Genomic DNA, 27,789 nt, shown 5'->3' with positions numbered 1-27,789 from the left:
GTGTTCCATTTAGACTCAGAAGAAGGTGAATAACAACACAGGCTCTTCCCTATGCTGAGCCGGGGAGGGGAGCGTCAGTGTCAGCGCAGGAGGGAGCATCAAAGGGAACCTTTGGCTGTTACCCTCAAGGTTGGTGGCTAGAGCCCACCCAGGGGACCAAACCTACTTAAGATCCATCCAGATCTTGCCAGCGGCTTCCATGGGCCCGGCAGCCCTCACTTCCTCCTCCAATCTCCAGCCAGCTGGTGCCCCTGTCTTTGCCTGCTGCCCGGTGGTCTCCTTGGGCCACCTGGAGGGCCCCTCCCTTAAGTCGTCTGCCGCCTGGTGGTTTCCAGGGGAACTGCGGGGGCGGAGGCTGAAGGCACAGGCACTGAATCCCTGACTCCAGCTGGGAGGTCAGGAAACCAAGCTCTGAGTCACCACCTGCTGGGACTCCAGGATGTGGCCCCTACCAGGCAGTGTTTGCCTGGGGACCCCAGGACCCACTGATGTGGGACTGTCACCTTCTTTCTTTTTTTAGGTGAAATTTACATACAATAAAGTTCACCCATTGTAAAAGTACCCTACAATGACAAAGGTGTTCAGCTAGTGCCCTAGTTTGTTTCAGAGGCTTCCTTCACCTTCCCACACCCCGTCCAACCCCTCTACAGACAATCTCCGCTCCCTCCTTCAGCCCCAAGCAACACTGATCTGCTTTCTGTCTTGGTCCATTGCTCCTTTCTGGACACTTTGCTACAATACGTAGTCCTTGGTGACTGGCTTCTTTCACTTAGCATCCTTTTCAGGTTCCTCCATGCTGTAGCTTGGATCAGATTTCTCTGCCTTTTGTTGCCGAATAGATGCCATGGTACAGATAGGCCACAGTTTTGTTTGTCCATTCACCAGCCGATGACCCTTTGTGTTGTTGTCAGGTTTTTCCTATTGTGAATAACGCTGCCCCGAACATTTCTGAACGAGACTTGAGTGACATATGTTTTTGCTTCTCTCATGTAGATTTCTAGTTGTGGAATTGCTGGGTCCTATGGGAAGCTTGTGTTAAACTTTTAAGAACTCTCAAAGTAGCTCCCAAAGGGGTTCTTTTATTTTACGTTCCCACCAGCAATATAGGATGGTCCAGTTTCTCCACATCCTCAGCACCACTTGGTATTGTCTTTGGAACATAAGCGCACTAGTTGGTGTAAAATGGTACCTGGTTTTCCTTGCATTTCCCTGAGGACTAATAACATTGATTACCTTTTTATGTGCTTATGAACCACTTATGTGTCTTCTTTGGTAACATGTGTTTTCCAGTCTTACACTGGCTTTAACAAATGTGTTGCTTCTGCTCATTGAGTGAGTTCAAAGTACTCTTGTCTCTTGTGAATGTGAGTCCTCACTGGGTATTTAATCCACAAATATTTTCTCTTAATCAGTGGCTTCTCTCCTCCTTTTCTCAGTGGTAAAGTTTGATGCAAAAAAGTTCTTCATCTTCAATTTTCTCTTACATATCGTGTTCTTGCTGTAGTGATTTAGAACTCTTTGCCTAATGCAAATTCCTGACCATTTTCTCCCACGTATTCCTCTTGAACTGTTGTTTTGGCTCTTATACTTAGGTGTGACCATTTTGAGTTTATTGCTGTGTAAGGTGTGATTTCCAGGAACAACTGTGGGGAAGCTTTGTCCTGACAGGTCAGGAGAACCTGGGGGTCACATTTGTTTCAGAGTTAGTCTCCCCTGGGCCAGGAATGGGGATTTCACCCTGCTGCACCTGTTAGTGAAGGGCTGAGTGCTTTGGGGGAGGGGAGATACCTCGGGCTGGGGGTCATATACTGCATGTACTCCCCATTCTCTGGGACTAAGTACAAAGAAGCTCCAGGAGCCCCAAAAACAGTCCTACTCACAGGTGTCTTTAGAAGCACAAACACACTGAGAGCAGGAGAGGATAACACAGAAAGGACCACAGAGATCCCAGGGGATCTGGATTGGGTTCCTAGAGGGTCTCCTATGGGTGGGTGGGAAAGAGGACTCGCACACAGCAGGAACTCAGGAAACATGCCCAGAAGGGGTGGAGCAGATTGAAGGCATGTCCCAGAGTTTGAACTATTTTTGCCAACATGAAAATCATGGTATATGCCTGCTTCAAAGATGCTGGGGGAACTCATGCCGCCTCAGTCAGTAGAGCGTGCAACTCTTCATCTTAGGGTCATGCGTTAGAGCTCCACGTTGGTCATGGAGCCTAGCTGAGATTAAAATAATAATAATAAATAAAAAATGAACAGGTGCATGCTTCAGGAATCAGAATTACTCCCCCTAAGGAAAGGAGGTGGCATCTACGTTGGTCCTTGCAGATCAAGAGCCATTCAGAGCCCTACAGAATCCTAAATGTAGATCAACCCAGAGAACCTACACTTTTAATATTTGTTGGGTTTCCCGTGTGTGGTCAGAGGTCCACTGGCAGACAAAAGTTGACACGCTGAGCACAGAAGCAAACCAAGAAACAGAATATTACCTGGATGCACCACTTCACTGTCTGTCCTCACTGCAGTCTCATTGAAAATGGGAATGGGCAATCAAAATGCCTGGTATTCAACACAGGTTAAGAAAAAAATGGAAAGTTTGGGTTAACAGTTTAAATTATTGTGTCCTCAGATTGACTTTGATGGCAAGTGGGGACTCTGTTGATCGTTTTCTAGGTTCTGCAGGTGGAAATGAGGGGCTAAGGGACAAACTAATTATACAACTCAGAGTAACTTTGGTAACTTAGTATCTTCACACTTGACACAGTTTTCTTTCATTTTGTCTGATCCCATGTTCTCATGCTTGAGTCTAAACACATTTGTACGAGGAAGTTGATATCAATACCACACCTAAAATCCATACCACTAAATATCACAGTGCTTATTCCTAATGGTCCTTTAGGCTCATTTCTAACTGCCGGCAGCTACGTTATGGCTCACTCTCAAGGCAGCCCATTCTAGCCACGTGTGCACTTCTCTTTGGCCCCACCTCCAGGTTAAGCAGTGCATCTGAGCCGGCTCCATCACTGGGGGAAGGATGTAGGTCAGACAGGTAGTAAAGAGAAATGGGGGGGACTGGGAGTCAGCAAAAAGAAAGCACGCTTTAAGTGGGTTGATTCCGGAGAGGACCATTGCATTGCTTTTTAAAATTTTTTAATTTACTGGGCGCCTGGGTGGCTCAGTCGTTAAGCGTCTGCCTTCGGCTCAGGTGATGATCTCAGGGTCCTGGGATCGAGCCCCGCATCGGGCTCCCTGCTCGGTGGGAAGCCTGCTTCTCCTTCTCCCACTCCCCCTCTGCTTGTGTTCCCTCTGTCGCTATGTCTCTATCTGTCAAATAAAAAAATAAAATCTTTAAAAAAAATTGTTTTTAATTTATTTATTTGAGAGAGAGTGCTTGAGAGAGCAGGAGTGGTGGTGGGGGGAGTGGGAGAGGGACAGAGAGAAGCAGACTCACCACTGAGCAGGGAGCTGGACATTGAGGCTTATCCCAGAACCCTGGGATCCTGACCTGAGCCACAGACTGACGCTTAAACAACTGAGCCACCCAGGTGCACCTTGGTATTTCTAAGAATAATATGTTTAGCTTTCTCTCTGAAATAGGCACTGAGTAATGAGCAAGGCTGAGAGAAACCATGGTACCCATAGGCACCAAGGTCAGATTGCCCAAAATGTACCACAATGGCATATTTGTGGGAAACAGAACGCCACAACGACCACTGGTGCATGTTCACTCAGACTCCGAGATCTCTGAGAAAACTCGAGATTGCAGGGTTAAAAATAACTCGAAAGGATCAGAGTGAAATGCCCTTGGGATGTATGTGGTCTGTTCTAAAGTACACAGCAGAAGATGTTTCGTAGATAGGAAGCCAGCTGTAAACAGCACACTGTGCATTCCCTTCTTAGTTCTCTTATCCTGTGTTAAGGTCTGAGTACAATGGTGTTTACAGTTAATTGATCACAGCCAGTTACAGATTTCTTTACTCCTTCTCCACTCCCATTGCTTCACTTGACTAACCCTGTGTACATGGAAGAATGTGCCTTATTAAGCCCCTGCTGTAAATCATTATTGATCTATATCATTGTAGAAGGTATATGAGATTATGGAAAATAAACCTCGGCACCTCGGGCTGTTTGCTTGGGGTCCCCTGTGCCTCGCTATACTGTCGTCTCTTTTTCTCAGTTCCTTCACTGCCCCAGGTCGACGACTCTCTGAGGTCGACAATACTGATTATTTTGAATTGAAGCTACTCGAAAAGAAACTGGTGCAAGGACACTCAAACTCTCCTCTGTCTCCCTGAAAGCAGGAAACCAATCTCCCATATGAAAAAGGCACCCCCTGTACTAAGAAGTAAAAAGACATCCTTCTCACCAGGGACTTTAAAGCAGAGGTTCTAGTTTCGGCGCAGACGCCCTCCAAATTAAAGTTCCCCAAAATCCCTCAGAAATGTATTGTCTCCTTGTCTAAAATGCATAAAAACTGTCTGCCTTAATACTTTATATTTCTTTAAAGGTCTCAATTTCAATATCCGTTCTCCATGCGTATTCAATGTCTCAGGTAAACTTAATTCTTACTTAAGCTGGAAGACCAGGATGGGTAACAGAGGAACTTGTCCTTCCCTGCATACCTTTTCTGTGATCCTAATCTCTTAGCCAATGATTTGAAAGTGAAAGAAGTAACAGAATTATATACCTGGGAGAAAAGATTTGTCCCCAGGAAGGACTTTCTGGTATTTTTAACAATGGAAATATCCACATTTGATCCAAAGTCTCCTGAAAAGTATTTATTTATTTTTAAGTTGAACTTCTAATTTCAGTGTCCCCTGAAATTTAGATGTGGGTTCCCAGAGGGTATTTTAGGTGCCTCGACAGGGAAGCTTGCAGCCAAGGCCTGTGTGGGGGCTCTGCTGCCATCAACTGATGAAGGAATTTGGGAAAATCTCTTAATCTTTCTGGGACTCAGTTTCCTCATTGGTAATATAAGGTTGTTATTCAAATTCTCCAAAGTCCCTTTCTGAGCTCAGTTTCTGTGAGTGCACGAAGGACTGAGGTGCCTGTTAAGCAGCCCTGGGGACTGCAGCTGAAACCTTACTTGGTCCCTTCACTGTGTGTCTCCTGCAGGAGCCTGAGCTGAGCCCACACTGAAAACAGAGAACGGAGGGAGCAGATGGAAGACAGAAAATCAGCAGGTTTGAAGGATGAGAATAACCCAAGAAAGGACAAGGCAATGGTGTTGCAGGAGGTTGCCAAAGGAAGTAAGAATAAGGACAAGTTGAGTTCGGAAAAATCAGGGGAAACTGAGGAATGCATACAGCAGCATCCAACTGTTCAAGGAGCAGCCGGAGCTGAGCATGGAGAACTAAGGGAGTAACTTCGTCCACGGTGAACCTGTGCACCTGCCGAGGAGCCCCGCAGGATAGATCGGTGTTGGTTTGTACTGTTGGGAAACACCAATTCCAAGAGGAGGAGGATGGAGGGGCACCTGCCTGGGTGGCTTAGTCGTTAAGCATCTGCCTTCGGATCAGGTCATGATCCTAGGGTCCTGGGATCGAGCCCCGCATCGGGCTCTCTGCTCCACGGGAAGTCTGCTTCTCCCTCTCCCACTCCCCCTGCTTGTGTTCCCTCTCTCGCTATGTCTCTCTCTGTCAAATAAATAAATAAAATTTAAAAAAAAAAAAGAGGAGGAGGATGTGACCATGAGGCTCTGCCCCAGACCCCTAGCTTTGACCTTGGAGCTGCCCTCACCGTGGATGTCCTCCAAGTAAGTATGGGCTTAGAGGGATCAGTGATGTTTGGATAAGTGTTGGAGATGTCCATTCTTACTGTAAATAGTTCTGCCCTAAGGTCAGGAAGGGCCAGGGTAGGAGACCCTTGCCTCTGAGGCAGTGATACCAATAATATTCTTCTGAATTTATGGTTTCAAAAGTCTTTACACATAATATGTCTTGACTGTGTGTTGAGTGTTTCATTTTCCTTAGTCTGTGTTAAGAAGTTGGAATTCTGACATCAATAAGATTTCACTGAGGAGGTCAAATCAGTGAGAGGAAGAATGCAAACAAAATCTTGTAGCTCAGCACACCTGGGTGGCTCAGTGCATTGAGAGTCTGCCTTCAGCTCAGGTCATGATCCCAGGCTCCAGGGATCAAGCCCCATGGGCAGGGCGGGGGGGCTTCCTGCTCAGCAGTGGAGTTTGCTTCTCCCTGTCCCTTCCCCAGCTATTCTCTATCTTTCTCTCTATCTCTCTCACTCTTGCTTTCTGCCTCACTCTCTCTCTCTCCAATAAATATGTAAAATCTTTTTTAAAATTGTAGCTCTCCTAACCTGGGGTATGGTGGCAGTGCAGAGGATGGAGTGGGGACGGGGCTAGGCCGAGGACATCTCTTCTTAATGACAGAACCATTGAGAGGAATCCAAGAGGACCGTCCCCTCTTCATCAGAGCTCACCACGGGGGAGGGTCATGGGGCATTGAGAGTGTAGGGCAGGCTCCCCTTTAAGGAAGGGTATTTGTTGCCTCCTGGAAGAAAGCAGAGAGCATTTCTGCAGGCTATATGGGACAGGAATGTAGCTGAGATTCGAGATTTGCCACCACCTTTATCGGATCAGTGAAGGGATGTCTCTGAGAGCTTCCTCAGTGCTTGGTTTGGTCCTAGGAGTCGTGAGTACAGAGATGAGTAAAACATTATCCCAATTCTCGTGGGGCTCTCAGTCGAGTAAGTAGAAGTCATGAGAAGTGTAGTGGTGGTCGATTCCTTGGAGGAAGTGGCCAGTGCTGCCTGGGGATGGTCTCAGTGGTTGTCCTGGTCTCCCTCTGTGTTTTCCAACAACTGGATGCCCTGTCCTGGCTCAGGGACCCTGGACCTCAACCTGATTTCAGCCTCTAGGACATAGCCAACACCTAGGTTCCATGTTAGCCCAAAGCAGTCAACACCGTGAAGCTCTGCAGAGGAAACTGCTGCTATCAGTAGCTCCCCACTCTGTCTTGGCCAACTGGGGAAATAGAGGCAAGTTCGCTAAGTCTTCTAGGGTCCTCCTTGCCCTAATGATCAGTGATCTGTCTTTCTCTCTGTGAAGTTAAATGCTTTCTAGCTTCAGTATTCTCTCCCCACTGAAAAACTGTGGAAATATTGGCTAAATTTTAGATCAAGTAACTAGAGTGAAAAAGGGGTAAAGCAACATCCAAGCTGCAGTGAGAAGGTGCAGAAACTCTCACACTGAATAATAATAGGACCAATCACTTTTAAATTGCAAAAATATTTATACAGTAATTCTGGAATAGACAATGTAAGTCTGTCGCTTTCCTCTTCTTAACATTGCTTTGATAATTCAAGATGATTTGCATTTCCATATAAGCATTTGGATCAGCTTAAATACTTACTAAAATATCTGCTGGAATGTTGATTGGCACTGTATTAGATGTGTTGATCAATCTGTGAAGAATGGACATCTAAACCATAATGAGTCTTCCAGTCCACCACAAATTTTATCTCCCCATGTATTTAGTTCTTTAAATTCTTGAAGTAATGCTCTGTAGTTTTCAGTGTAATGTTCTGACACAGATTGTGTCTGATTGACAATGCAGTAGGAGAACCGGTCAAAAGACTTGCTTTTGAAGAAGAAGAAATGCTTCACAAAAGAAGATACACAAATGGCCAAAAAGCACTTGAAAAGATGCTCCACTTGAAACCACTTACTAGCATAAAGTTGAACAAAAATCAAAATGGCTTCACTAATGTCTCCGCAAGGCTCAATTTTAAACTAAGTAACCTTTTCCTTCTCTTCTGCAAACCTCCACTCCGACCTTCTAAGCCTTTTGTTTCAGGAGCCTGGTACCACCCTAAAGACATGATGAAGGAGGCTGGCAGCACCCACACAATTTCTGTCAAAATAAACCACCCCCCTGCCCCTGCCTCCGGGGGCAGGGGACTTACAGTTTCCGAAGGCCTTGGCCTGTTCCAGCCTCCTGTGCCCCGAAAAGCAATAAAGCTATTGTTCCTCAATATTCCAAACTGTCTTCGTCTTCTATTTTGGCTCTGAAGCACAGAGGTCAGTTTTCGACAGCACACCCAGGCATTGGGATGATAAATTAATACTCTAGTGAGTTACCATTACACCTCCATCCCCGTGGCTAAAATTACGAAGACGGAAAACACATGTGGTGAGGATGTAAAGTAACTAGAAGTTGCATACACTTGTGGGAATGAAAAATGGTCCAACCACTGAGAAAAGCTGAACCACAGGTCAACATTTACCAATCACATCAACAGCCGTTCCTCTCATAAGTATATACACAATATGGCCGCACAACAACCTGCACATGAATATTCATCATAGCTTTATTCACAATGGCTAAACCCAGGAAACTACATAGATGTCCATTAATAGGTGAAAGGACAGACAGAATACATCCACACAGAGGGATACTACTTAGCAATAAAAAAGTTTGAACTGGTGATCCATGTAGTAATATGGATACATTTTAGACTCCTTAGGCTGCAGAAAGGAATGTAGGCATACAAGAGTTCCATTTACATAATGTTGTTAAAAATGCAAGCCCACTTTGATGCCAGTGGTTGCCTGGGGCTGAGGGTGAAGGCAGTGAGGGACTTCAATGGGGCCACCCAAGGGAAGCTTTGAGGTAGAGGAAATGCCCTGTGTCCTGAATGGAGCAGTAGTTTCAATTGTATGTACATCTGTGAAAATGCATTTAGTAGTACAGTTTATCTTTTTTAATTTTTCTTTTGTTGAGAAAGCACTCACACTGCGTCCTCTCTCTCTTACTCCTCCAAAGGAGGAGGAGAACGATCATCAATGGCAATTGGCAGTTGTGGAAACAACACCTAAAGCCAGCTTCATGCTCAGGAGAGAACACTGCACCTCCTCCTCATGGTTTCGGGTACTCTACACGTTCAGAGAAACTTCTGTAGTAACAAACTATAGAAATGATCCCTCAAAGTATAGTCTTAATTGTACACTTTAAAGTGATGCAGTCTACTGTACCTAAATTATACCTCAGTAACATTCATGTAATAATCTACTGTATTTCTCCATACTAGCAGTGAGCATTTAGAAAATGAAATTTAAAAAAAAAAAGGAAATGAAATTCAATAGATAGAATAGAGATTCAAGTCCACCACAATTAAATGCATAAGAACACATGTAACAAAGATCCCTGAAAACTACTGCTGAGATAAATTAAAGGAGATCTAAATAATTGGAAAAATATATATTACAGTCATAGATTAGAAGACTCAATATTGTTGGGATATCAAATTAGCATTATTCTGACTCATACTGGAGAATGCATTTGGGGGGGCAAATTTACAAGCTAATTCTCAAATGTCTATGGAAATCAGGGTACCTAGAATAGCCAAGATGACCTCGAAGAATTAAAATGGAGAAGTTTACTAAATTTCAAAGCTCACTATAAAGCTACAGTAATTAAGGCATTCGTTATGGTATAAGTAAACACAATGTAAATATGTCAATGTGAGAAGGTAGAGAGTAAAAAATTTCCTGATACACATATACATTTGTAAATTTTAATTTTATTTTTTTCAATTATTTTCTTTTTAAGTAATCTACACCCAACATGGGGCTTGAACTCACAGCTCTGAGAACAAGAGTCGCATGCCCCACCTATTGAGTCCTCCAGGTGCCCCTCAATTATTTGATTTTTAAAATAAAGTCACCAGGGCGCCTGGGTGGCTCAGTTGGTTAAGCGACTGCCTTCGGCTCAGGTCATGATCCTGGAGTCCCTGGATCGAGTCCCGCATCGGGCTCCCTGCTCGGCGGGGAGTCTGCTTCTCCCTCTGACCCTCCCCCCTCTCATGTGCTCTCTCTCATTCTCTCTCTCTCAAATAAATAAATAAAAAATAAAATCTTTAAAAATAAAGTCACCAGTATGCTTCACCAGAATACGAAGGACTTTCCCTAACAGTAAGTGGAATGGATGAACATCTATTAAAAAATAAGTTAATATTAAAACCCACTTTGTACCATATATTGATGTTAATTGGAGATGTGAAAGCAAAAGTATTTTTATTAAGCACCGTGTCTCACATTAATAGCTAGTGGTCAGAACAATATGCTATTAGCTTGTTGTGAAGATATTTTTCCAATGAAAAAGTTTAATCCCGGAGGTTTGGGGCAGGAATGAGGTCTAGGCAAAGGAAGCACCTATATGGAAAGATATGAGTGAATGGAAAATGTGGGAAGGGGGCTTGGGGTAGGAGGGGGGCTCTACCTGACACCTGGCCCCAGCACCTACAGCAAGGGGACCTTGGGCCAGTTACAGACCCTCTCTGTGACTTTGGTTTCTTCATCTGCAAAGCAGGAAAATGTAATACTTCCTTGACAAGTTGATTTTGAAGACTAGAAGTCCTAATATATATGAAATCATCACTCTAAAGAACTGTAAGGGACATCCATGATACCAGAGAGTCTCCAAACTGACTAAACACCTGAGTGCAGTAAGTAGATTCCAGGCCCCACGTAAGCCCGCTGAATCAGAATTGCTAGAAACCAGGATTATGAACTGGTATTTGTACCAACTCTTCCAGGCTATTCTTATAATGATCAATTTATGAGTAGGAAACACTGAGTTGTATACCTTTTATCTAAAGCAGAGAAGTAGGAATAGCAGAACAAGGATATTTTCAACCCAGTCTCTAAGGCAGAGGAGAAACTGCGGAGGACTCTTGCAATGAAGGGGACCTGGCCCATCTGACCCCATCTTAACTTCCTCCAGTTTACTGCAGAGACACAAACCCTGGAAGACATATGCCTCAGGCACCTGACAGTCCACCTTGAAAGCTGTCAGAGCTCTAATTTCGAATTCAATTTTCCTTTGAAAGGAAGTGAAATTTACCTGGTTTTGCCCATTGATGGGACCGGTCTTCTCCAAGTTTCTTGCCTTACAAAAATAAATCCTCTTTGTCATATTGCTATTAATTCAAACTTCAACAGAGATGTTCAAGGAAGAAAGTTTTATAAATAATGTAGCCACTAATAAAAAACCAGAAAGTTCTAACAAAACCAAAAGACAACTGACAGAATGGGAGAAGATACTTGCAAATGACATATCAGATAAACGGCTAGTGTCCAAACTGTATAAAGAACTTATCAATCTCGACACCCAAAGAACAAATAATCCAATCAAGAAATGGGCAGAAGACATGAACAGACATTTCCAAAGACATCCAAATGTCCAACAGACACATGAAGAAGTTTTCAACATCACTCGGCATCAAGGAAATACAAATCAAAACCACAATGAGATACCACCTCACACTGGTCAGAATGGCGAAAATTAACAAAGCAGGAAACGACAGATATTGGCAACGATGCAGAGAAAGGGGAACCCTCCTACAATGTTGGTGGGAATACAAGCTGGTGCAGTCAGTCTGGAAAATAGTATGGAGGTTCCTCAAAAAGTTGAACATAGAGCTACCTATGACCCAGCAACTGAACTACTGGGTATTTACCCCAAACATACAAATGTAGTGATCCAAAGGGGCACTTGCACCCCAATGTTTGTAGCAGCAGTGCCCACAATAGTCAAACTATGGAAGGAGCTCAGATGTCCATCAACAGATGAATGGATAAAGAAGATGTAGTGTGTATATATATATATATATATATATATATATATGATGGAATAGTACACAGCCATCAAAAAACGGAATCTTGCAATTTGCAATGACAGGGATGGAACTAGAGGATATTATGCTAAGCGTAATAGGTCAATCAGAAAAGAAAATTATCATATGATCTCACTGATACGCAGAATTTAAGAAACAAAACAGAGGATCATAGGGGAAGAGAGGAAAACATAAAAAAGACGAAACCAGAGAGGGAGACAAATCATAAGAGACTCTTAATCTAAGAAACAAACTGAGGGGAACACCTGGGTGGCTCAGTCGTTAAGCGTCTGCCTTCAGCTCAGGTCATGATCCCAGGGTCCTGGGATCAAGCCCCACATCGGGCTCCCTGCTCGGCAGGAAGCCCGTTTCTCCCTCTCCCACTCCCCCTGCTTGTGATCCCTCTCTAGCTGTGTCTCTCTCTGTCAAATAAATAAAAAAAAAATCTTAAAAAAAAAAAAAAAGGAAACAAACTGAGGGTTGCTGGAGGAAGGGGGTGGTGGGGATGGGATAACGTGGTGATGGACATCGGGGAGGGTATGTGTTGTAATGAGCACTGGGTATTATGTAAGACTGATGAATCACAGACCTGTACCCCTGAAACAAATAATACACTATATGTTAATTAATTGAATTTAAATTTAAAAAAAAGAATGTAAAAATTAAATTTAGAAAAAATAGAGAGATTGGGTACTCAAAGAAAAAAAATGAAACCAGAAAGTTCAGGACAGTGCAGCCCAGTAGATCACAATCACTGAGACTTCGGACACCCAAATTTAAAGGGAAATTATCCCTTCCTGTCATTTGATGTCATGCCAACTTCGGTGAGGTGGGAACAAAACTACCAATTCCAAAGGACAGATGCATCGTTCTTGCCTCCAGATTGTATCTGACATCCTGACACCCATAACCATTTCAGGGAGCCTTTGGAAGAGTCCAGCCATCACTAGAAATGGTTTAGTGGAATGAAGAGGAGGTTCTGGAAATTATGCCAGGTCACATAGAGGAGGATTAAATAGGACAAATGCATGATAACATGTTACTCTTACTGTTCCCAAACTGAAAGCAATAACTTACTTGCTCTTATAGTGTTTTTTCTAATTTTGTCTGTTTTTAATTTGGCCAAATAAATTATTTTAGTGTTTCTCCTCAGATTTCCTACTCTTTATTTATGGACAATAATATTACCTGAAATGATTATGATGAAAATAAAATGCCATAATATATGTAACAGTGCTTTGCAAAATGCTTAGGACAATATCACTCAATGAACTATTATTGTTATGATTACTTTTTTTTTTTTGAGAGAGAGAGCAAGAGTGAGCATATAGGTGTGAGTGTGGGGGGGTGGAGTGAAGGGGCAGAGGCAGAGGGAGAGAGAATCTTAAGCAGGTTCCATGCCCAATACAGAGGCCCACAGGGTCTCATGACCCTGAGATCATGACCTGAGCCGAATTCAAGAGTCAGATGCTCAACTGACTGAGACCCCCGGTGCCCCTGTTTTGGGTACTTTTATTAGCACTGCAAAACACTCATCCCTGTGTGACTTCAAATAAGTCATGTAACTTTTGTAGCCTTCACTTTTATCACTTTTAAGGTAAAGGGATTTGACAAATTTTTCTTCCAAAGAAAGTCAGGGTCCCACAAACACCAGAAAATAGACCAAAAAAAAAAAAAATGTGTCCCTTGCCTCCAGAGACACATCTAGTAAGAAGTTGCTATGGCTGAGGTCAAAGAGGTTGCTGCCTGTGTTCTCCTCTAGGATTTTGATGGTTTCCTATCTCACATTGAGGTCTTTCATCCATTTTGAATTTATTTTTTGTATATGGTGTAAGAAAGTGGTCCAGTTTCATTCTTTGCATTTAGCTGTCCAGTTTTTCCAACACTATGTGTCAAAGAGACTGTCTTTTTTCTGTTGGATATTCTTTCCTGCTTTGTCAAAGATTAGCTGACCATATAATTGTGGGTCCATTTTGGGGGGCTCTGTTCTCTTCCATCGATCTATGTGTTTGTTTTTGTGCCGGGACCATACTGTCTTAATGACTACAGCTTTATAATAGAGCTTTAAGTCTAGAATCGTGATGCCTCCAGCTTTGCCTTTCCTTTTTAGGATTGCTTTGGCTGTTCAGGGTCTTTTGTGGTTCCATACAAATTTTAGGATCGTTCGTTCTAGGTCTATAAAAAAATGCTGGTGGCATGTTAATAAGGATTGCATTAAATGTGTAGATTGCTTTGGGTAGTATAGACATTTTAACAATAGCTGTTTTTCCAATCCATGAGCATGGGATGTTTTTCCATTTCTTTCTGTGCTCTTCAATTTCTTTTGTAAGTGTTCTGTAGTTTTCAGGGTAGAGATCTTTTACCTCTTTGGTAATTTTATTCCTAGTATCTTATGGGTTTTGGTGCAGTTGTAAATGGGATCAATTCCTTGATTGCTCTTTCTGTTGCTTCCTTATTGGTGTATAGAAATGTAACAGATTTCTGTACATTGATTTTGAATCCTACGACTTTACTGAATTTGTGTATCAGTTCTAGCAATGATGTGGGTGGAGCTAGAGTGTATGATGCTAAGAGAAATAAGTCAGTCAGAGAAAGACAAATACTATTGATTTCCCTTACATATGGAATTTAAGAAATAAAACAGATGAACATAGGGATGAAGAAAAGAAAAGAACCATACAACAGACTCTGAACTATAGAGAACAAACTGATGGTTGCTGGAGGGGAGGTGGGCAGGGGGATGGGTTAAATGGGTGATGGGCATTAAGGAGGACACTTGGTCTGATGAGCACTGGGTGTTGTATGTACGTGATGAATCCCTAAATTCTACCTCTGAAACTAATATTATACTCTATGTTAACTGGAAATTAAGTAAAAACTTGAAATAAAAAAGATAAAGCCTTTGCTGAATCTCACACAGCAATATCATTATGCAGTGTGCTTGGAGACTGGCATGGGCTGGGTGAAGATAAGGTTTCAGAAGTGGTTGATCCTGTCCTCTGTCCTCTACCTTGAATGCTCAGTGCCATATGGCCACACCCATTGCACCTTCAACTCAGGCAAGTCCAGCCACTAAATTGAAGGAATTGATGCTGTCCATGCAAAATGAATAAACTTTTTAGAATTTCTAAAGAAAAAAAAAAAAAAGAGGATGAGAGTTTTACTTGAGCCCCAATTAGGACAGCTGCATGGGACAGGCAATCTTTACAAAGAACAGAGTGTCCTGACAAAGGAACTTTTGGTATAGGGTTATGTACATTTTTTATATAAAAAGTTACAAATTGTTAGACAAAGACATTGTAGAAAGACACTGCATTTCCCGATCTTAGGTTTCTAGCATGTGCAGGGCTGCATGACTTTAATTTATGGGAACCAAGGAAGTGTCTTCCTTTTTCTTATCTTTTCCAGAATGCTCCTTTGGGTTATTTTCTTTAATAAAGCAGATGTACAATGTGTGCTTGGGGTGGAAATAGAGCCCATGCATTGAGTTTTTGTGGATTCATTTTGACCTTGGTAAATGTGAAAGCATAGCTTCCTTGGGAACCCAGGAACAGGACCCGCAAACATTGAATGTTGACCATTACCTTTATCGGTGCTACAGCGACCTCCTAAGTCTCTGGCTCCTAAGATCTAGGTGGGAACGTGTGCTGAAGACGTGAGGAGGTGCTTCAGGGCATCACGTCCCCTGCCTGCCTGTTTCTCTCTTCTCAACCTCAGCTTCTATGTCACTGAACACCACTGCACACATCCACTGTGGACATCCATCCATCACTGACCCATGAATTCAAACTTCCCATGTTTGCTTAGAGGAATACAACCACAGGTCAATGGCATGAGGTCAACTCAAAGAAATCTAGCAAGCAATGTTCCATCTTTTTAAAATTGTCTTAAAATTTTGGGGGGCGCCTGGGTGGCTCAGTCGTTAAGCGTCTGCCTTCGGCTCAGGTCACGATCCCAGGGTCCTGGGATCGAGCCCTGCATCGGGCTCCCTGCTCAGTGGGGAGCCTGCTTCTCCCTCTCCCACTCCCCCTGCTTGTGTTCCCTCTATCACTGTGTCTCTCTCTGTCAAATAAATAAATAAAATCTTAAAAAAATATAAAATAAAATAAAATTGTCTTAAAATTTTTAAAAATATATATTTCCAGTAGAGTTAACATATGGTGTTCCATGAGTTTCAGGTTTATAACATGGTGATTGAACACTTCCATACATTGCCCAGTGCTCATTACCACAAGTGCAATTCTTAATCCCCATCACCTCACCCATCCCCAGACACCACCTCCCCTCTTCTAGTCTTCTAGGATCCAAACCATGATGATGGAATATCATCATTTTGCTCCACAGAATCAGTTGACGGATGGGCCTTGAACATAAGGGGACCTGAGGTGCTTCCTGATGGAAGAGCACACAGCACTTGAGAGGAAGTCTTGCCAACATGTCAAGCCTGAAACTGATCGGTTTCTACATCTGCCAGGTCCAACACAGCAGTCGTTAGAATCAAGGGGCTACTGAATATTTGGAATGCGGTTAGTAGGACCTCTTTCCTTAGAAGTGCATTTTAATTATATTTCATTTACAGCTCACTGAAATGTAAACTTAAAACCTGAAGAAATATAGACTATTTTTCTATTAATTAATCACATTTTTATTACTCTGGCGGAATTCTGTTTCCCTTAATGTGAAGCATTAAGCGGCAAGATGCAAGATTATTTTTGATTGTTGTGCACTTACACTTTTTACTTTTCAATGTTCCTGCCAGAAAATCTTAAATTCCATGTGTGGCTTGCATTTCTTTGTAATAACACTGTTCTCCACGAACAGTGGAGATTCCACCACGAACTAAGAGGAAGTATGATGGACTGTGTTAATGTATATCTGGCTATAACGCATTCTGTGGGAATGCTCCAGAACAAACACCTCAGTATTTTCAAAAATGAGTAACAAAAAAGGAGAGAACAAGAGCTGGAGAGGGAGAAGCAGAGAGTGAGAGCCAGAGGGAGGGGGAGGGAAGGAGGAGGACTAAGGAAAGGGAGAAACTGAGGAGAAATCTACACATTGCTAGGAGGCTTGAAGACAGGTCCTACTGATCAGAGTGTGTGCATTTTATTTGGATCCTGATACAGAGAAAACAACTTAAATACAACAATGGGAAATTTGAACACTATGTATTTTATGATATTACATATTTTAAATTAATTTATGAATATCTAAAGGTTATGATGATAATACTCTGAAAAAGAGTTCTCATTTAGGGAAACACACATAAAACTGCAAATGAAATATGATGTCTGGGATTTGCTTTAAATAATATAGGAAAAAGTAAGTGGGGGGGGATTGTATTAAAACAAGTTCAGCCCTAAGTTGATAACTGTTGAACCTGGCTGATGAGGACGGGGATGATGTGTTCTACAATTCTGTCTACTTGTGTGTGCTATTGACATTCTGCATCTAGAAAAGAGTGATAAAGAGTACAAGTCCACTGAGGATAATGGCAGCTGAATCTCTCAACACATGACTTTAAAGGGTTAGGGTTTAACCTCGAGAGTCAGTAACACTGCTCGTAACCCTGTCCCCGAACAGCCAGGGGCCAGAGACAACTGTGGACTCCAGATGGTTAGTACTTAGCTGGGTCTGGGAGCCAGAGACAGCAGGGGGATCAGGACAGACCAGGCACTTAGAGGAGAGGACTTCAGGGAGGATTCTCAGCAGGGAATACAGGTGAATGATGGCAGAAAGAGAGTGGGAAGAGCTCAGAGGGTGCCTGAGGCCTGCTGACTCCCGCTTCGGCTACTTGGATCAGAAGGAAGGGCCTGCACGGTGTGGAGGACAGAGGTGGCACTCAGGGGAGGGGCAGACCTGGATGAAGGTAGCGTCCTTTGGAGGCTTGTGCTAAAGAGAATGAAGCCACTGGTAGAAATGAAAAGACCTACTGGAAGAAAACAGGATTCCAGGAGCAGAAGACAAACCTCCCCTATCGCCAGACCTTTACATCTATTAGGATAATTACACCAAAGAGAGGGATCCAGACCTCAGAAATCCACTAAGCTACTCAGAGCACTCATTCGTTCCTACGTGGAACTTTTGTTTCTCATTCCAGCAAACCCAGGTGTGTTAAAGTGAAAATGTAGAGCAGACCGGTGTCCCAAGGTGACAGAAGAAAACAAAACAAGCAGAAATAGAGAGTCAAACATTTCAGCTCAGTAAAGATCCCCCCTGAAATCAATCACAAAACATAGGAAAACTGTAAAATGACATCCCGACCTGAATGAAATGTACGAACAAGCATTTGTAGACATGAAAAGGTAAAAGTTCATTTAACAAACACACGACTCCAAAGAGAAGTGGGCAAGAAACAAGAAATGGGAAACTAGAATTGGCAAAACTAGGAAAAAACTGAACAAAAAGTCTCTGGAAAAGAGGCTGATCAACAAGATTCATAAGGGCAACACTGGTGCAAAATTATAGTGGACACTGAATGCAGAAAAGAAAGCAGCCAAGAGAATAGAAATGAACAAAAGATACTGAGACAGGGTCGCAGAGAAAGTCCTGGATGCCTGCGGGAGACGGAACCAGAGGAGCCAACGCTAAGACCTATCCTCATAGAACTAATAGATTTCAAAGAAAAAGAAGAAAACTCCTCTGAAGCTACAGACTTGCCCCCCAGCAACCACCAAAACGACCACTTTATATCCAATGGAGAGAAAATCAGTTTACATTCTATATCCCAATCACATACAAAGCAAGGCAATATATATATTTTTTTCTTTTAAAATTTTTAATTTAAATTCCATTTAATTACCATTTACTGTATTATTAGTTGCAGAGGTAGAATTCAGTGATTCAGGGCACCTGGGTGGCTCAGTCAGTTAAGCGTCTGCCTTGGGCTCAGGTCATCTTGGGATCAAGTCCCATATCCGGCTCCCTGCTCAGCACGGAGTCTGCTTCTCCCTCTCCTTCTACCCCTCTCTCCTGCTTGTGTTCTCACTCTCTCATGCTCTCTTTCTCAAATAAATAAATAAAATAATTTAAAAAAGAATTCCATGATTTGTCAGTTGCATATAACACCCAGGGTTCATTACATCAAAAGCCCTCCTTAATGCCCATCACCCAGTTTACCCCATCCCCCTACCTACCTCCCCTCCAGCAACCCTCAGTTTGTATTCTATAGTTGAGTCTCTTATGCTTTGTCTCCCTCTCTTGTTTTCCTCTTCTTTTATTTTTCCTTCCCTTTCCTTATATTCTTCTGTTTTGTTTCTTAAATTCCATCTATGAGTGAAATCATATGGTATTTTGTCTTTTTCTGGCTGACTTATTTCACTTAGTATAATACCCTCTAGTTCCATCCATGTTGTTGCAAATGGCAAGATTTCATTTTTTTGGTGGCTGAGTAGCATTCCATCGTATATATAGATGCCACATCTTCTTTATCCATTCATCTGTCGATGGACATCTGGACTCTTTCCATAGTTTGTTGTGGACATTGTTCCTATAAACATTGGGGTGCAGGTGCCCCTGCAAAACACTATGTTTGTATCCTTTGGATAAATACCTTTATTTTTTTTTAATAAATAAATTGTGGCTTAATAGGTAGCTGTATTTTTAACTTTCTAATTTTTAAAAATATTTTATTTATTTACTTGCCAGAGAGAAAGCACGAGTGCCCAAGCAGGGGGAGCGGCAGGCAGAAGGCGCAGCAGGCTTCCCGCTGAGCAGGGAGCCTGATGGGGGGCTTGACCCCGGGACCCAGGGATCATGACCTGAGCCAAAAGCAGATGCTTAACCGACTGAGCCACCCAGGCATTCCTATTTTTAACTGTTGGAGGAAACTTGAAAGTGTTTTCCAGAGTGGCTGCCCCAGTTTGCATTCCCACCGACAGTGTGAGAGGGTTCCCCTTTCTCCCTATTCCTGCCAACATCTGTTGTTTCCTGAGTTGGTAATTATAGCCATTCTGACTGGTGTGAGGTGGTATCTCACTGTGGTTTGGATTTGTATTTCCCTGAGAAAGCACTCTAATTTTAAAGCTCAGTAAAATCTCATTGTGCAAGTACTTTCTACTCAGCTAGGATGTCCATGTATGCAGGCAGTAGAAAAAGAGTATTCAATATGGAACCCTCAGGGAGTCCTGAATCCATCACTAGCAGTCCTTTGAAGGTGAACTCCATCCAACGAGAGATGACTGGGGAAATTTCGACTTTCGAACAGCTGATCACTGTTGAATCGACTTAACTGTACATCTAAAACAAGAATCTGGGAGTGGAGCAGGTGCGAAAAATAGGATGTAAACGGCATCTGTTTCACTGGGTGGAAACAAGAGTATGAGAGGAGGCAGGTTAAGACAGAAGGAAAGAGAAAATAGAATAATGTCAACAGTTTGAGGTTAAGAGATCACTTAAAACTTAGAGACTGAATGTGAAAAGTTTCACAAGCTAAGAAGGAACCAAACGTGTCCAAAACCTTTTGGTGCAATGCTCAGCCCTACCTATACAACCTTCCTAAACCCCAAACTCACATATAGACACACACAGGTGCACACACAGAAAAGAAAACCCATACCACAGAGAGACAAACACAGCCAAAATTTCTTTTCTGTATGGTATGTTTAGCCTAAAAGAGATGGAGACTCAGCATTAAATATGACAAGGAGAACCAAGAATATTTGCATTACTGGGTATCCAGATCCACCAAATCGCCACGATAGTAACAGATTAGAGCATCAAATGTAAAAAATCAATAGTCCACGTGATTGTCAAAACAAAACCTTTAATGATAATGAACAGGGAGGGAATGTTCTTTTCCACATCACATTGCCAGCAAATACACGTTGTGTGGGAATGATAAAGTCAGGATTCTTCCAATACACAAACACACACAGGGTTATGACACACTGTCGGGATCCTTAAAAGATGGCGACATTTTAGAGAAAGACTGTAGAGAAGAGGATCTGCATACATTCTCAGAGTACCACTTACCAAATCACTAATTTTAGAAAGAAACTCGTGTGTCTTGCTATGAACAGATCGCACAGGCCCTTCCCCAGCAAAGTAACCAGTGTTGCTACCACCAGAATGGTGATGGGCAAACTGGACACGCGTGGTCTCCGGGTGGGCTGAGCTGGGACACACACAGCGGTAACTACGGAGTGTCCTGGCCAAAGGGTTAGGCTGAATTTAATCAGGAGGAAATGATCAGACGACTTCAGGATGTAGGCCATTAAGCTGGACATCTGGCCTGTCCCCTACAAACAAGGGAATGTCACCACCACCGAGACAGCCACCCAAAGGTGAGGAGATGTTTTGGGTTGGAAAGGACTGAAGAAATAGAGTCACACGTTCTTTTTAGTCCTTTGAAACCCAAAATACCTCTTCTCCTTTTTGTTGTCTCTTATTTGTGGTGACATTGACTGTTTGAAGACACAGGCCATTCATCCTGTTCAATGTTCTACATCCTGAAGTTGTCTGATAACTACCTCGTGCTCAAATTCAGGCTAAAGCTCTCCAGCAAGAACACTGCGTAGTTAATGCTGTGTGCTCCTAGCAGAGCCCATCTGGTGGCCCAGAATGTCCAGTATGACATGTGGTCTTTTTCCATGATGCTCCTGACTCCGGTTCTCTGCAGGATGGAACTGAGAAGAGCAAGACTTATGGTCTCTCAAAACTGTGTGTGATCTACTCAGGCATTGGTCTCCTTAGCGATTTATCACAACTGCAGCTGAAGGGCTAGAATTTCTCTCCTCCAACCAGTCTTTTGCAGCCAAAATCACAGAGAATGGCTTGTGATCGTGATGTTGATTCTCAGCAAAGGATCCCTCCTGTGCTCTGGTTGGGCTGTAACTCGATGCGCTGCTCTAGATTTCCTTTCATCAAGTGGAAAATCATGGGGTTTTATGATGGGGTTTTATGATGGGGTTTCATTCCAGTGAAGTTTCATTCAATCTCTTTTCTTAGTTTCTGAAGGACTTGGTATCTGATAGAGGAAGAGAGAGAGAAACCAAATGCGAGTCTTGCTCAGATCCTGCTGATAGCTGAGCCTGGAGGGGTGGCTACGTGGTGACAGAGGCTAGGAGCAAGCTGAACCCCTGTCCAGAGAAGAAGCTGAAGGGGGAGCCACAGGTAGGCTGAGGGGGAGAGTGAGAGCCACAGGTCAAAAGCAATACTTCACCAAACTGACAACCAGCTTCTGTTGCAGGATCCAGGGACCCCTGTGCTCCCGCCAGTGGGAGCCGGGTGATATCCCAGCTCAAGGCTGCTGTGAGCTTTTGCCAGATCCCAACTACCTCTCCCTCAGCGGCCACTTCACTCTTGAGGCTTTCTCACGCCTCCCAGCGAGGGATGGACCTAGCACCCAACACATACGTTCAGAAACAGACTGCTGTAGGAAGGAGGGGACCCTTGGCAGACAAACACACCCCCTTCTCACCTTTGTCCCAGTCTTCTGAGGCGGAGTCCAGGCTACGGAATGAGTCCTAGACTGTGAGAGCCAATAGGGGCCTCTGAATATCTCCAAGTTCCTTTCTGCCATGTGCAGATGAGGAGCTGTGGTCCAAGGCACTAAGGAGCCCCTAAAGCCATGTGACCTGTGCCTGAAAACCCTGGACTGAAACCCAGGCTCAGGCCCTGTGCAAACCTCTGGGGGAAGGGAGAGCGAAGCCTCTGATCTGGAGGTGTGGGCAGGCAGTAGACACTGTTGGTCACTTGGCTGGACAGAAACAAGCCCAGAGGGGCTGACGGAAGAACCCAAGAACGAGAAACTCAAAGGGGAATTCACACAAAGGGAGCAGGGGTGTAACCATGGCCCTAGTCATTTTCACTCAGGGACACCAACATTCTCGGAAGGTAATCTCACACAGGATAGACCTTAGGGCATTTCTAGGAATATGCTCATTACATAGACTCACAAACTCTTAAGTGAAAATGAGAAAGCATTAGCTTTAGCTCTCTAGATTCTCATCCCTTCTTTTCCAAACTTTCCCTAAGGACATAGGCTGTCAGTGTTTACTGGTGTAAAGAAGGGCCTGCGAATGGATTAACACAGGAGAATGAGACCTAAGCTGCTTTACTGAGTTGGTGTAAAAGGGCAAAATTTGACTAAAATATTTTCTTTCAAACTGCACTGAACCTGTCAGGGGCTGTGAAATCCACTTAGTGACTAGTGAACTGTCCTTTTCATTGTCATAGGAGGAAAGAAAGCACTAAACTCCTTGACCTGTGATCAGGGAAGGGATTATGTTTTGGACACTGGCTTTTTATGCAATATGGATTTCTTCCTGTATCCTGTATTATAGGGGCGGAGGAGAAACCGGACTCCAGCCGGTCCGGTGTGGCACTCCCAGCCGTGACTCGGGTTCTCATCTAGATTTTGTCGTGGGGGCACTTTCTCCTCAGCTTCAACGCTTCTTATTCACAGGGAGAAGTTGAGGGTTACGTGTCCTCCCAGGTCAGATTTCCTGAAAGACCCCGGAGGAGAATCCTTGTGCAAGTGACTCATTAAGACAATGCTCCTGGGAGAACGAGGCCTTGGTTGGGGAAGCAGGGAAGGAAGGCAGAGGCCAAGAAATTGTGTGATTTCCCGAAAAGTTCCACTTGCTTGGCGACATGTGTAAATGATGCCGCTCTGCTGAGGAGGGCCAGATGCAACCAGGTGATGGAGATGGAAGCGCCTGCGGGCCACTGCTTTCTGAGGAAGGGGGCTCAAAGGCAGGGAGGCAGCCCCGTGGGAAACAGAGGTAAGACCAGACAGAGGTAGCACCAGCTGTGAGAGTGACCAACTGAGGAAGAGAACAAGGAGTGTGTGTGTTTGGGGGTGGGTGGAGGTAGAATCAGAAGGAGAGCAAGAGGAATCCGTGCCCCAGAGCCACGTATGTGTGATCACCTCTGTGCCCTAAGCTTGAAGGCCACGGAATGTGCTTGCGAGTCTCCACTTGCCGAACTGCAGTTTCCTCTTGATAATCTTCTGTTTCATGGCACCGAGGGCTTTCATGGGGCCCAAGACGTGACACCCACGCTGGCTGTCCCTTGAGCCCTCTGCAGCATCACCATCCAGCTTGGGAGGGTTCTTCATGCAGATGGAAGCTTCCAAACCCAGCTCTGAAAAGAAAAGCACATCAACAGGATGTGCTGTGATTCATGATCCTTCTGAGCCTCCACCTGCACTGACGCCAAAGAAGGACAGTGGGCAGAATGAGAAAGGCCATCCGACAGGTCACAGGTGAGGGGAAGCCAGTGGACACACTTTGATTATTTCCTGTTTTCTTCTTCTCTCTCACACTACCCTGTAAGGATAAGAGGACCAGGAGGCCAACGTGCTCACAACCGACAAAAGTGAAATCGAGAGAAACAGAATTGGTAAAGAGAAGTAGTTCCGGGGAAGAGAAGACAAAGGCAAGGAAATCATGCTGGAAAGAGGCCGTACTATTGGAGGGAAGAGACTGTAGAGATCAGCCAATGTCAAAGTTGAAGGGAAGCCTTTGAGGAGCAACCAGGGAAGAGAAAGCTGGGGAACTTACACAACACGCCTCAACATATGGTACATTTCCTATATGAACACTATGTATAATAAACGTCATGTACGTGACATAAGATATAAAGGTGTGTGTCTGTATGTACGCATGTATCTAATTGAGAAAATGATTAAATAGGGATTTGGGGGACATGGAACATAACCTTCTAACCCCCTTTCTGGTCAGTTGAAATTGGAAAAAATACACAAATTCAAGAAGAAAGAGAAAAGCAGTGGCGAGAAACAGGTGACCTGTTCAACACCTCGGAAGGATTTCAGGGGGAGCAGAATCAAACCACCTGCCACAGTGTGATAGTTTGTATTCACCCCCAGTTCATAGGTTGAAACCCAATCCCCAATGTGATGGTATTGTGGGGTGAAACTTTGGGAGGCAGATCCCCCCATAAAAGGGACTCATGCCCTATAAGAGAGACCCCAAAGAGCTCCCTCGTCCCTCCGCCCTGTGAGGACAGAGCAAGAAGGCGGCCACCTCTGAACCAGGAAGGCAGTGTCACCAGGCCCGAAGATGCACCTGTTGGATTGTGGATCTACGGCACCTGCAGAACCGTGAGCTATCGATTTCTGTTGTTGACAAGTCAGCCTGTCTGTGGCGTTTCTGTTATACTCGCCAGAATGGACAAAGAACCTGGCACGGAGCCTGGTTTTCTGCTCAGGCCTCTGTGGAAGGTGAGTCACAGAGAGAGGGACTGAGCCAGTGGGGTGAGTCGGGGCCAAGACCGTGGGCACTGAGGAGAAGTGACAGAGAGGCTCGAGGGGGAAGACAGTGAGTAGGTCACGTTCAAAGGCCCTCGTTGGGGCTGTGCATCCCCGAACACTCACTGAGCTCTTTCTCTGGGGCCCCTCCCTGGTGCCACCGTGCTGCTGCTTATGTCACCGCCACGTGGGAACGGCGCTTCCTCATTTCTCAGGTTGTTTGGTGCCTGACAGAGTAGCCCCGGGCCACCCCAGGTTCCAGGAAGGGACACTGAGTGCGGGAGGGTAAGGAAGACATGACCCAGGGGAGGGTAGTGAAGACACGACCCAGGGGAGGGTGGAAAATCTCAGACGTCAGGAAATCTGAGCAGAGGTGGATCCTGATGAGCAGGAAGCTGGGAACGAGGCCCCAGAGATGAGGGGAGAAGACGAACTAGACGGAGGATCAGCGGAGAGAGTGACGCGTGCACTTTATGTAAGAAAGTGGCCCCTTATTTCTTTAGAAAAGGGAAACAACAAAACTAAGCGGGAGACCAGTATTTCCATTGTGACTGTGAGCGCCGAACAGGGAAGATGGGCTTGGAGATGCTGAAGGAGAGAAAACGGGGCACACGAGCCTTCCTGAGAAAGCCGCGGGAGATGGGGTTCGGGGAAGTGGGGCCGGTAGGAACCGACCACCCCGCATGAAACAAGCCCTGACACCATTTTCCAAGTGTTGAAGCACCACAGAGGCCCAAGAATTAGACACGACAAATTCATAGATGTTATCAAGCAATTGTTGTTGAATCGGGCCCCCTAGAAAAGATGTGGTTTCATGCTCCCAGCATTGATGCAATGGAGATACCATTTTCAGCGGTTCCGAAGAGGGGACCGAGGGGACAATATGTAAGAAGATGACTACGTTGGCCAGTTAAACAGCCAGGAAGTCGCAAGCGCAGGGCCTGGGGCAGAGCTGCTACTAAACACAGGCTTTTGCTCACCTCACTGTATTGGAGCATCGTGGGGTTCGACCTCACCCCAGTGGGGCCTCCAGCCAGGAGTCGGTGATGACCAACGTGGGGACCAGAACTTCCTACTCCCCTCCCCACTCACCTTGGAAGAGGGGCCATTGGTTCCCAGAACCCATCTAGGCATCCAGGCTCCCGAGGGTGCAGGAGAGGCCGAGCCTGGCTCTGTTGTCACCACAATCCAACTGCTGGTCCAGCTGCGGTGTCAGAATATTGGCCACCTGGGTGCTTGGCTGTGTCTGTGCTCCTGAAGTTTGCACCTCTGCTCTTTGGAAAGTCCAGTTTCCACTTGATGGCCCTTGGTGACAGGGAGCCTGCATCGGAGCTGAAGCAAGAAGAGATTTCAATGGGCTGAATCCCCGGGCTCCTTAGCTGAGCACTCCCAGACCACCCATGTCTGATGTCCCCGCCTGTCAGTGAGACCACCCTGCGAGCAGGCACAAAAGCAGACGTCATGTGTATGAAGGAGATGTCACCGTTGTGTCCCAGCCTGGGGCTGCTGGGACGGCAGGTGCCCAGCCTGCAAAGTCCCTGAGGTGAAAACCCCCCCTTGACCCCACAGGGCCTTTGGATGGGCACACGAGCTCATGCCTATCATTCTGTTAGTAGTAACCTTGGTCCTACAGCCTAGAGAGAAGGTCGTAGAGAGGCCTCAGGACATGGGGAGGAGTTGCCGGTGTGTACCCGAAACAAAAAGAACAGGGAAGGAAGTTCGGCCTCGAGGCTTCGGGTACCACTAAAGAAGGGAGTTGCAAAGGGTACCTCTAGATGCTTCAGGTACCACTAGAGAAGGGACCACGGACAAAGTTATGGGAACTTTTCACAGCTCTGGAGGCTTTTGAAGTTTCTCATCTGCACTATTTGATTCCCTTCCCCCATCCACACATCTGTATTCGATATATTCTATTGCCATTGGGGGAGGCGCCAACAGCTTTAAGTAATGTAGCAGGGGTCTGAGTCCCTTTGGAAACTTCCAGGCCAGAGGTGCTACAGGATCAGACTTGTGGGTCTTCAGGGAGGGCATACAGCGCCCAGTCCTTGCATCACACACCCCTCAGTGAGGTCTGGGCCGCAGTCCCTAATCAAACATGCTCAGATTGCTACTGTGAAGGGAGTCCGTGTTCTCAGAAAGGGGGCTAACCAGAGACTTGCCACAGCCTCTCGCCAGAGCAGGTCAGCCTCAGGAAGGCCGTGGCACCTCCCTGCCGTGGGCCCTGGTCCCCTGTGTGCATCTCATTCCCACCTGTCTGTTCATCTGTCACTACAAACGGTTTCCAAGAATCTGTGACTGATTAGTCTCCCTGGCAGCACCCTGTATCTCCTCTCACCATGGATTCTCCCACCTCCTTCTATCTGCTCTTTTCGGCTGCCCTGTCGATGCCCCCAAGTCCTGTCTTCCCACAAGCCCACCGTGCTGGTGAACACTCACTGCCCTCTCTGCTGCACACAGTCCACTCCTCACCCTGCCTCTGGTGTCCCTCGATCTTGTGGTCCCTCTCTGTCCTCCAGCATCACTTCTCCCAGCCCCACACCAGGTGTCTCCCCAGCTCCCAGGTCTTCTGCCACAAACATGTCTCTCGGATCGGTGGGCCCTCCATCATTCCTCGAGGCACAGTGTACCAGCCGTTCATAATTGAGGACATGTCATAAGATTTTATGATACTTCCTACTGGGGGAAAGGCTAAATCCTCTGCAATTAGCACATCTGGTTGGGGAAGGAGTTGTCAAAACCAGGTTGCCCATTCTCAAACGTTATCTTGAATGAAGGTCTAAGTGTGTTTAAGGTTATCACTCCTAATTTCCTCATGTTCTTTTATGGCTCTTTTCTCAACTGCCAGGCTTCATTTAATCGACGCATACAATATGCTTTGCACATGCAGAAGAAAAGGGAAAATATTTTATCAAACTCGGAAGGACTGCCCACTATTTTTAGTTTGGC

General features: G+C 44.9%; 1 protein-coding gene and 1 non-coding gene across 2 annotated transcripts in view; both read right to left on the bottom strand.

Annotated features, from left to right (window-relative positions):
* Window positions 1-8,742: 8,742 nt before the first annotated feature.
* Window positions 8,743-8,956, bottom strand: LOC123324599. Its single transcript, XR_006539907.1, has one exon. It is a non-coding gene; the product is annotated as a small nucleolar RNA U3 (small nucleolar RNA).
* Window positions 8,957-19,746: 10,790 nt separating this feature from the next.
* Window positions 19,747-27,789, bottom strand: part of LOC110581980 (neuroblastoma breakpoint family member 6-like) — a 33,858-nt gene continuing 25,815 nt past the window's right edge. Inside the window, 3 exon segments of the mRNA XM_044914346.1 lie at window positions 19,747-19,868; window positions 23,556-23,717; window positions 25,936-26,175. Of these exon segments, the coding sequence (XP_044770281.1) occupies window positions 19,747-19,868; window positions 23,556-23,717; window positions 25,936-26,175 (524 nt within the window).

The sequence above is a fragment of the Neomonachus schauinslandi genome, chromosome 4 (assembly GCF_002201575.2).
Source record: "Neomonachus schauinslandi chromosome 4, ASM220157v2, whole genome shotgun sequence".
NCBI classification, from domain to species: domain Eukaryota; kingdom Metazoa; phylum Chordata; class Mammalia; order Carnivora; family Phocidae; genus Neomonachus; species Neomonachus schauinslandi.
This window is presented reverse-complemented; position numbering and strand designations above follow the sequence as displayed.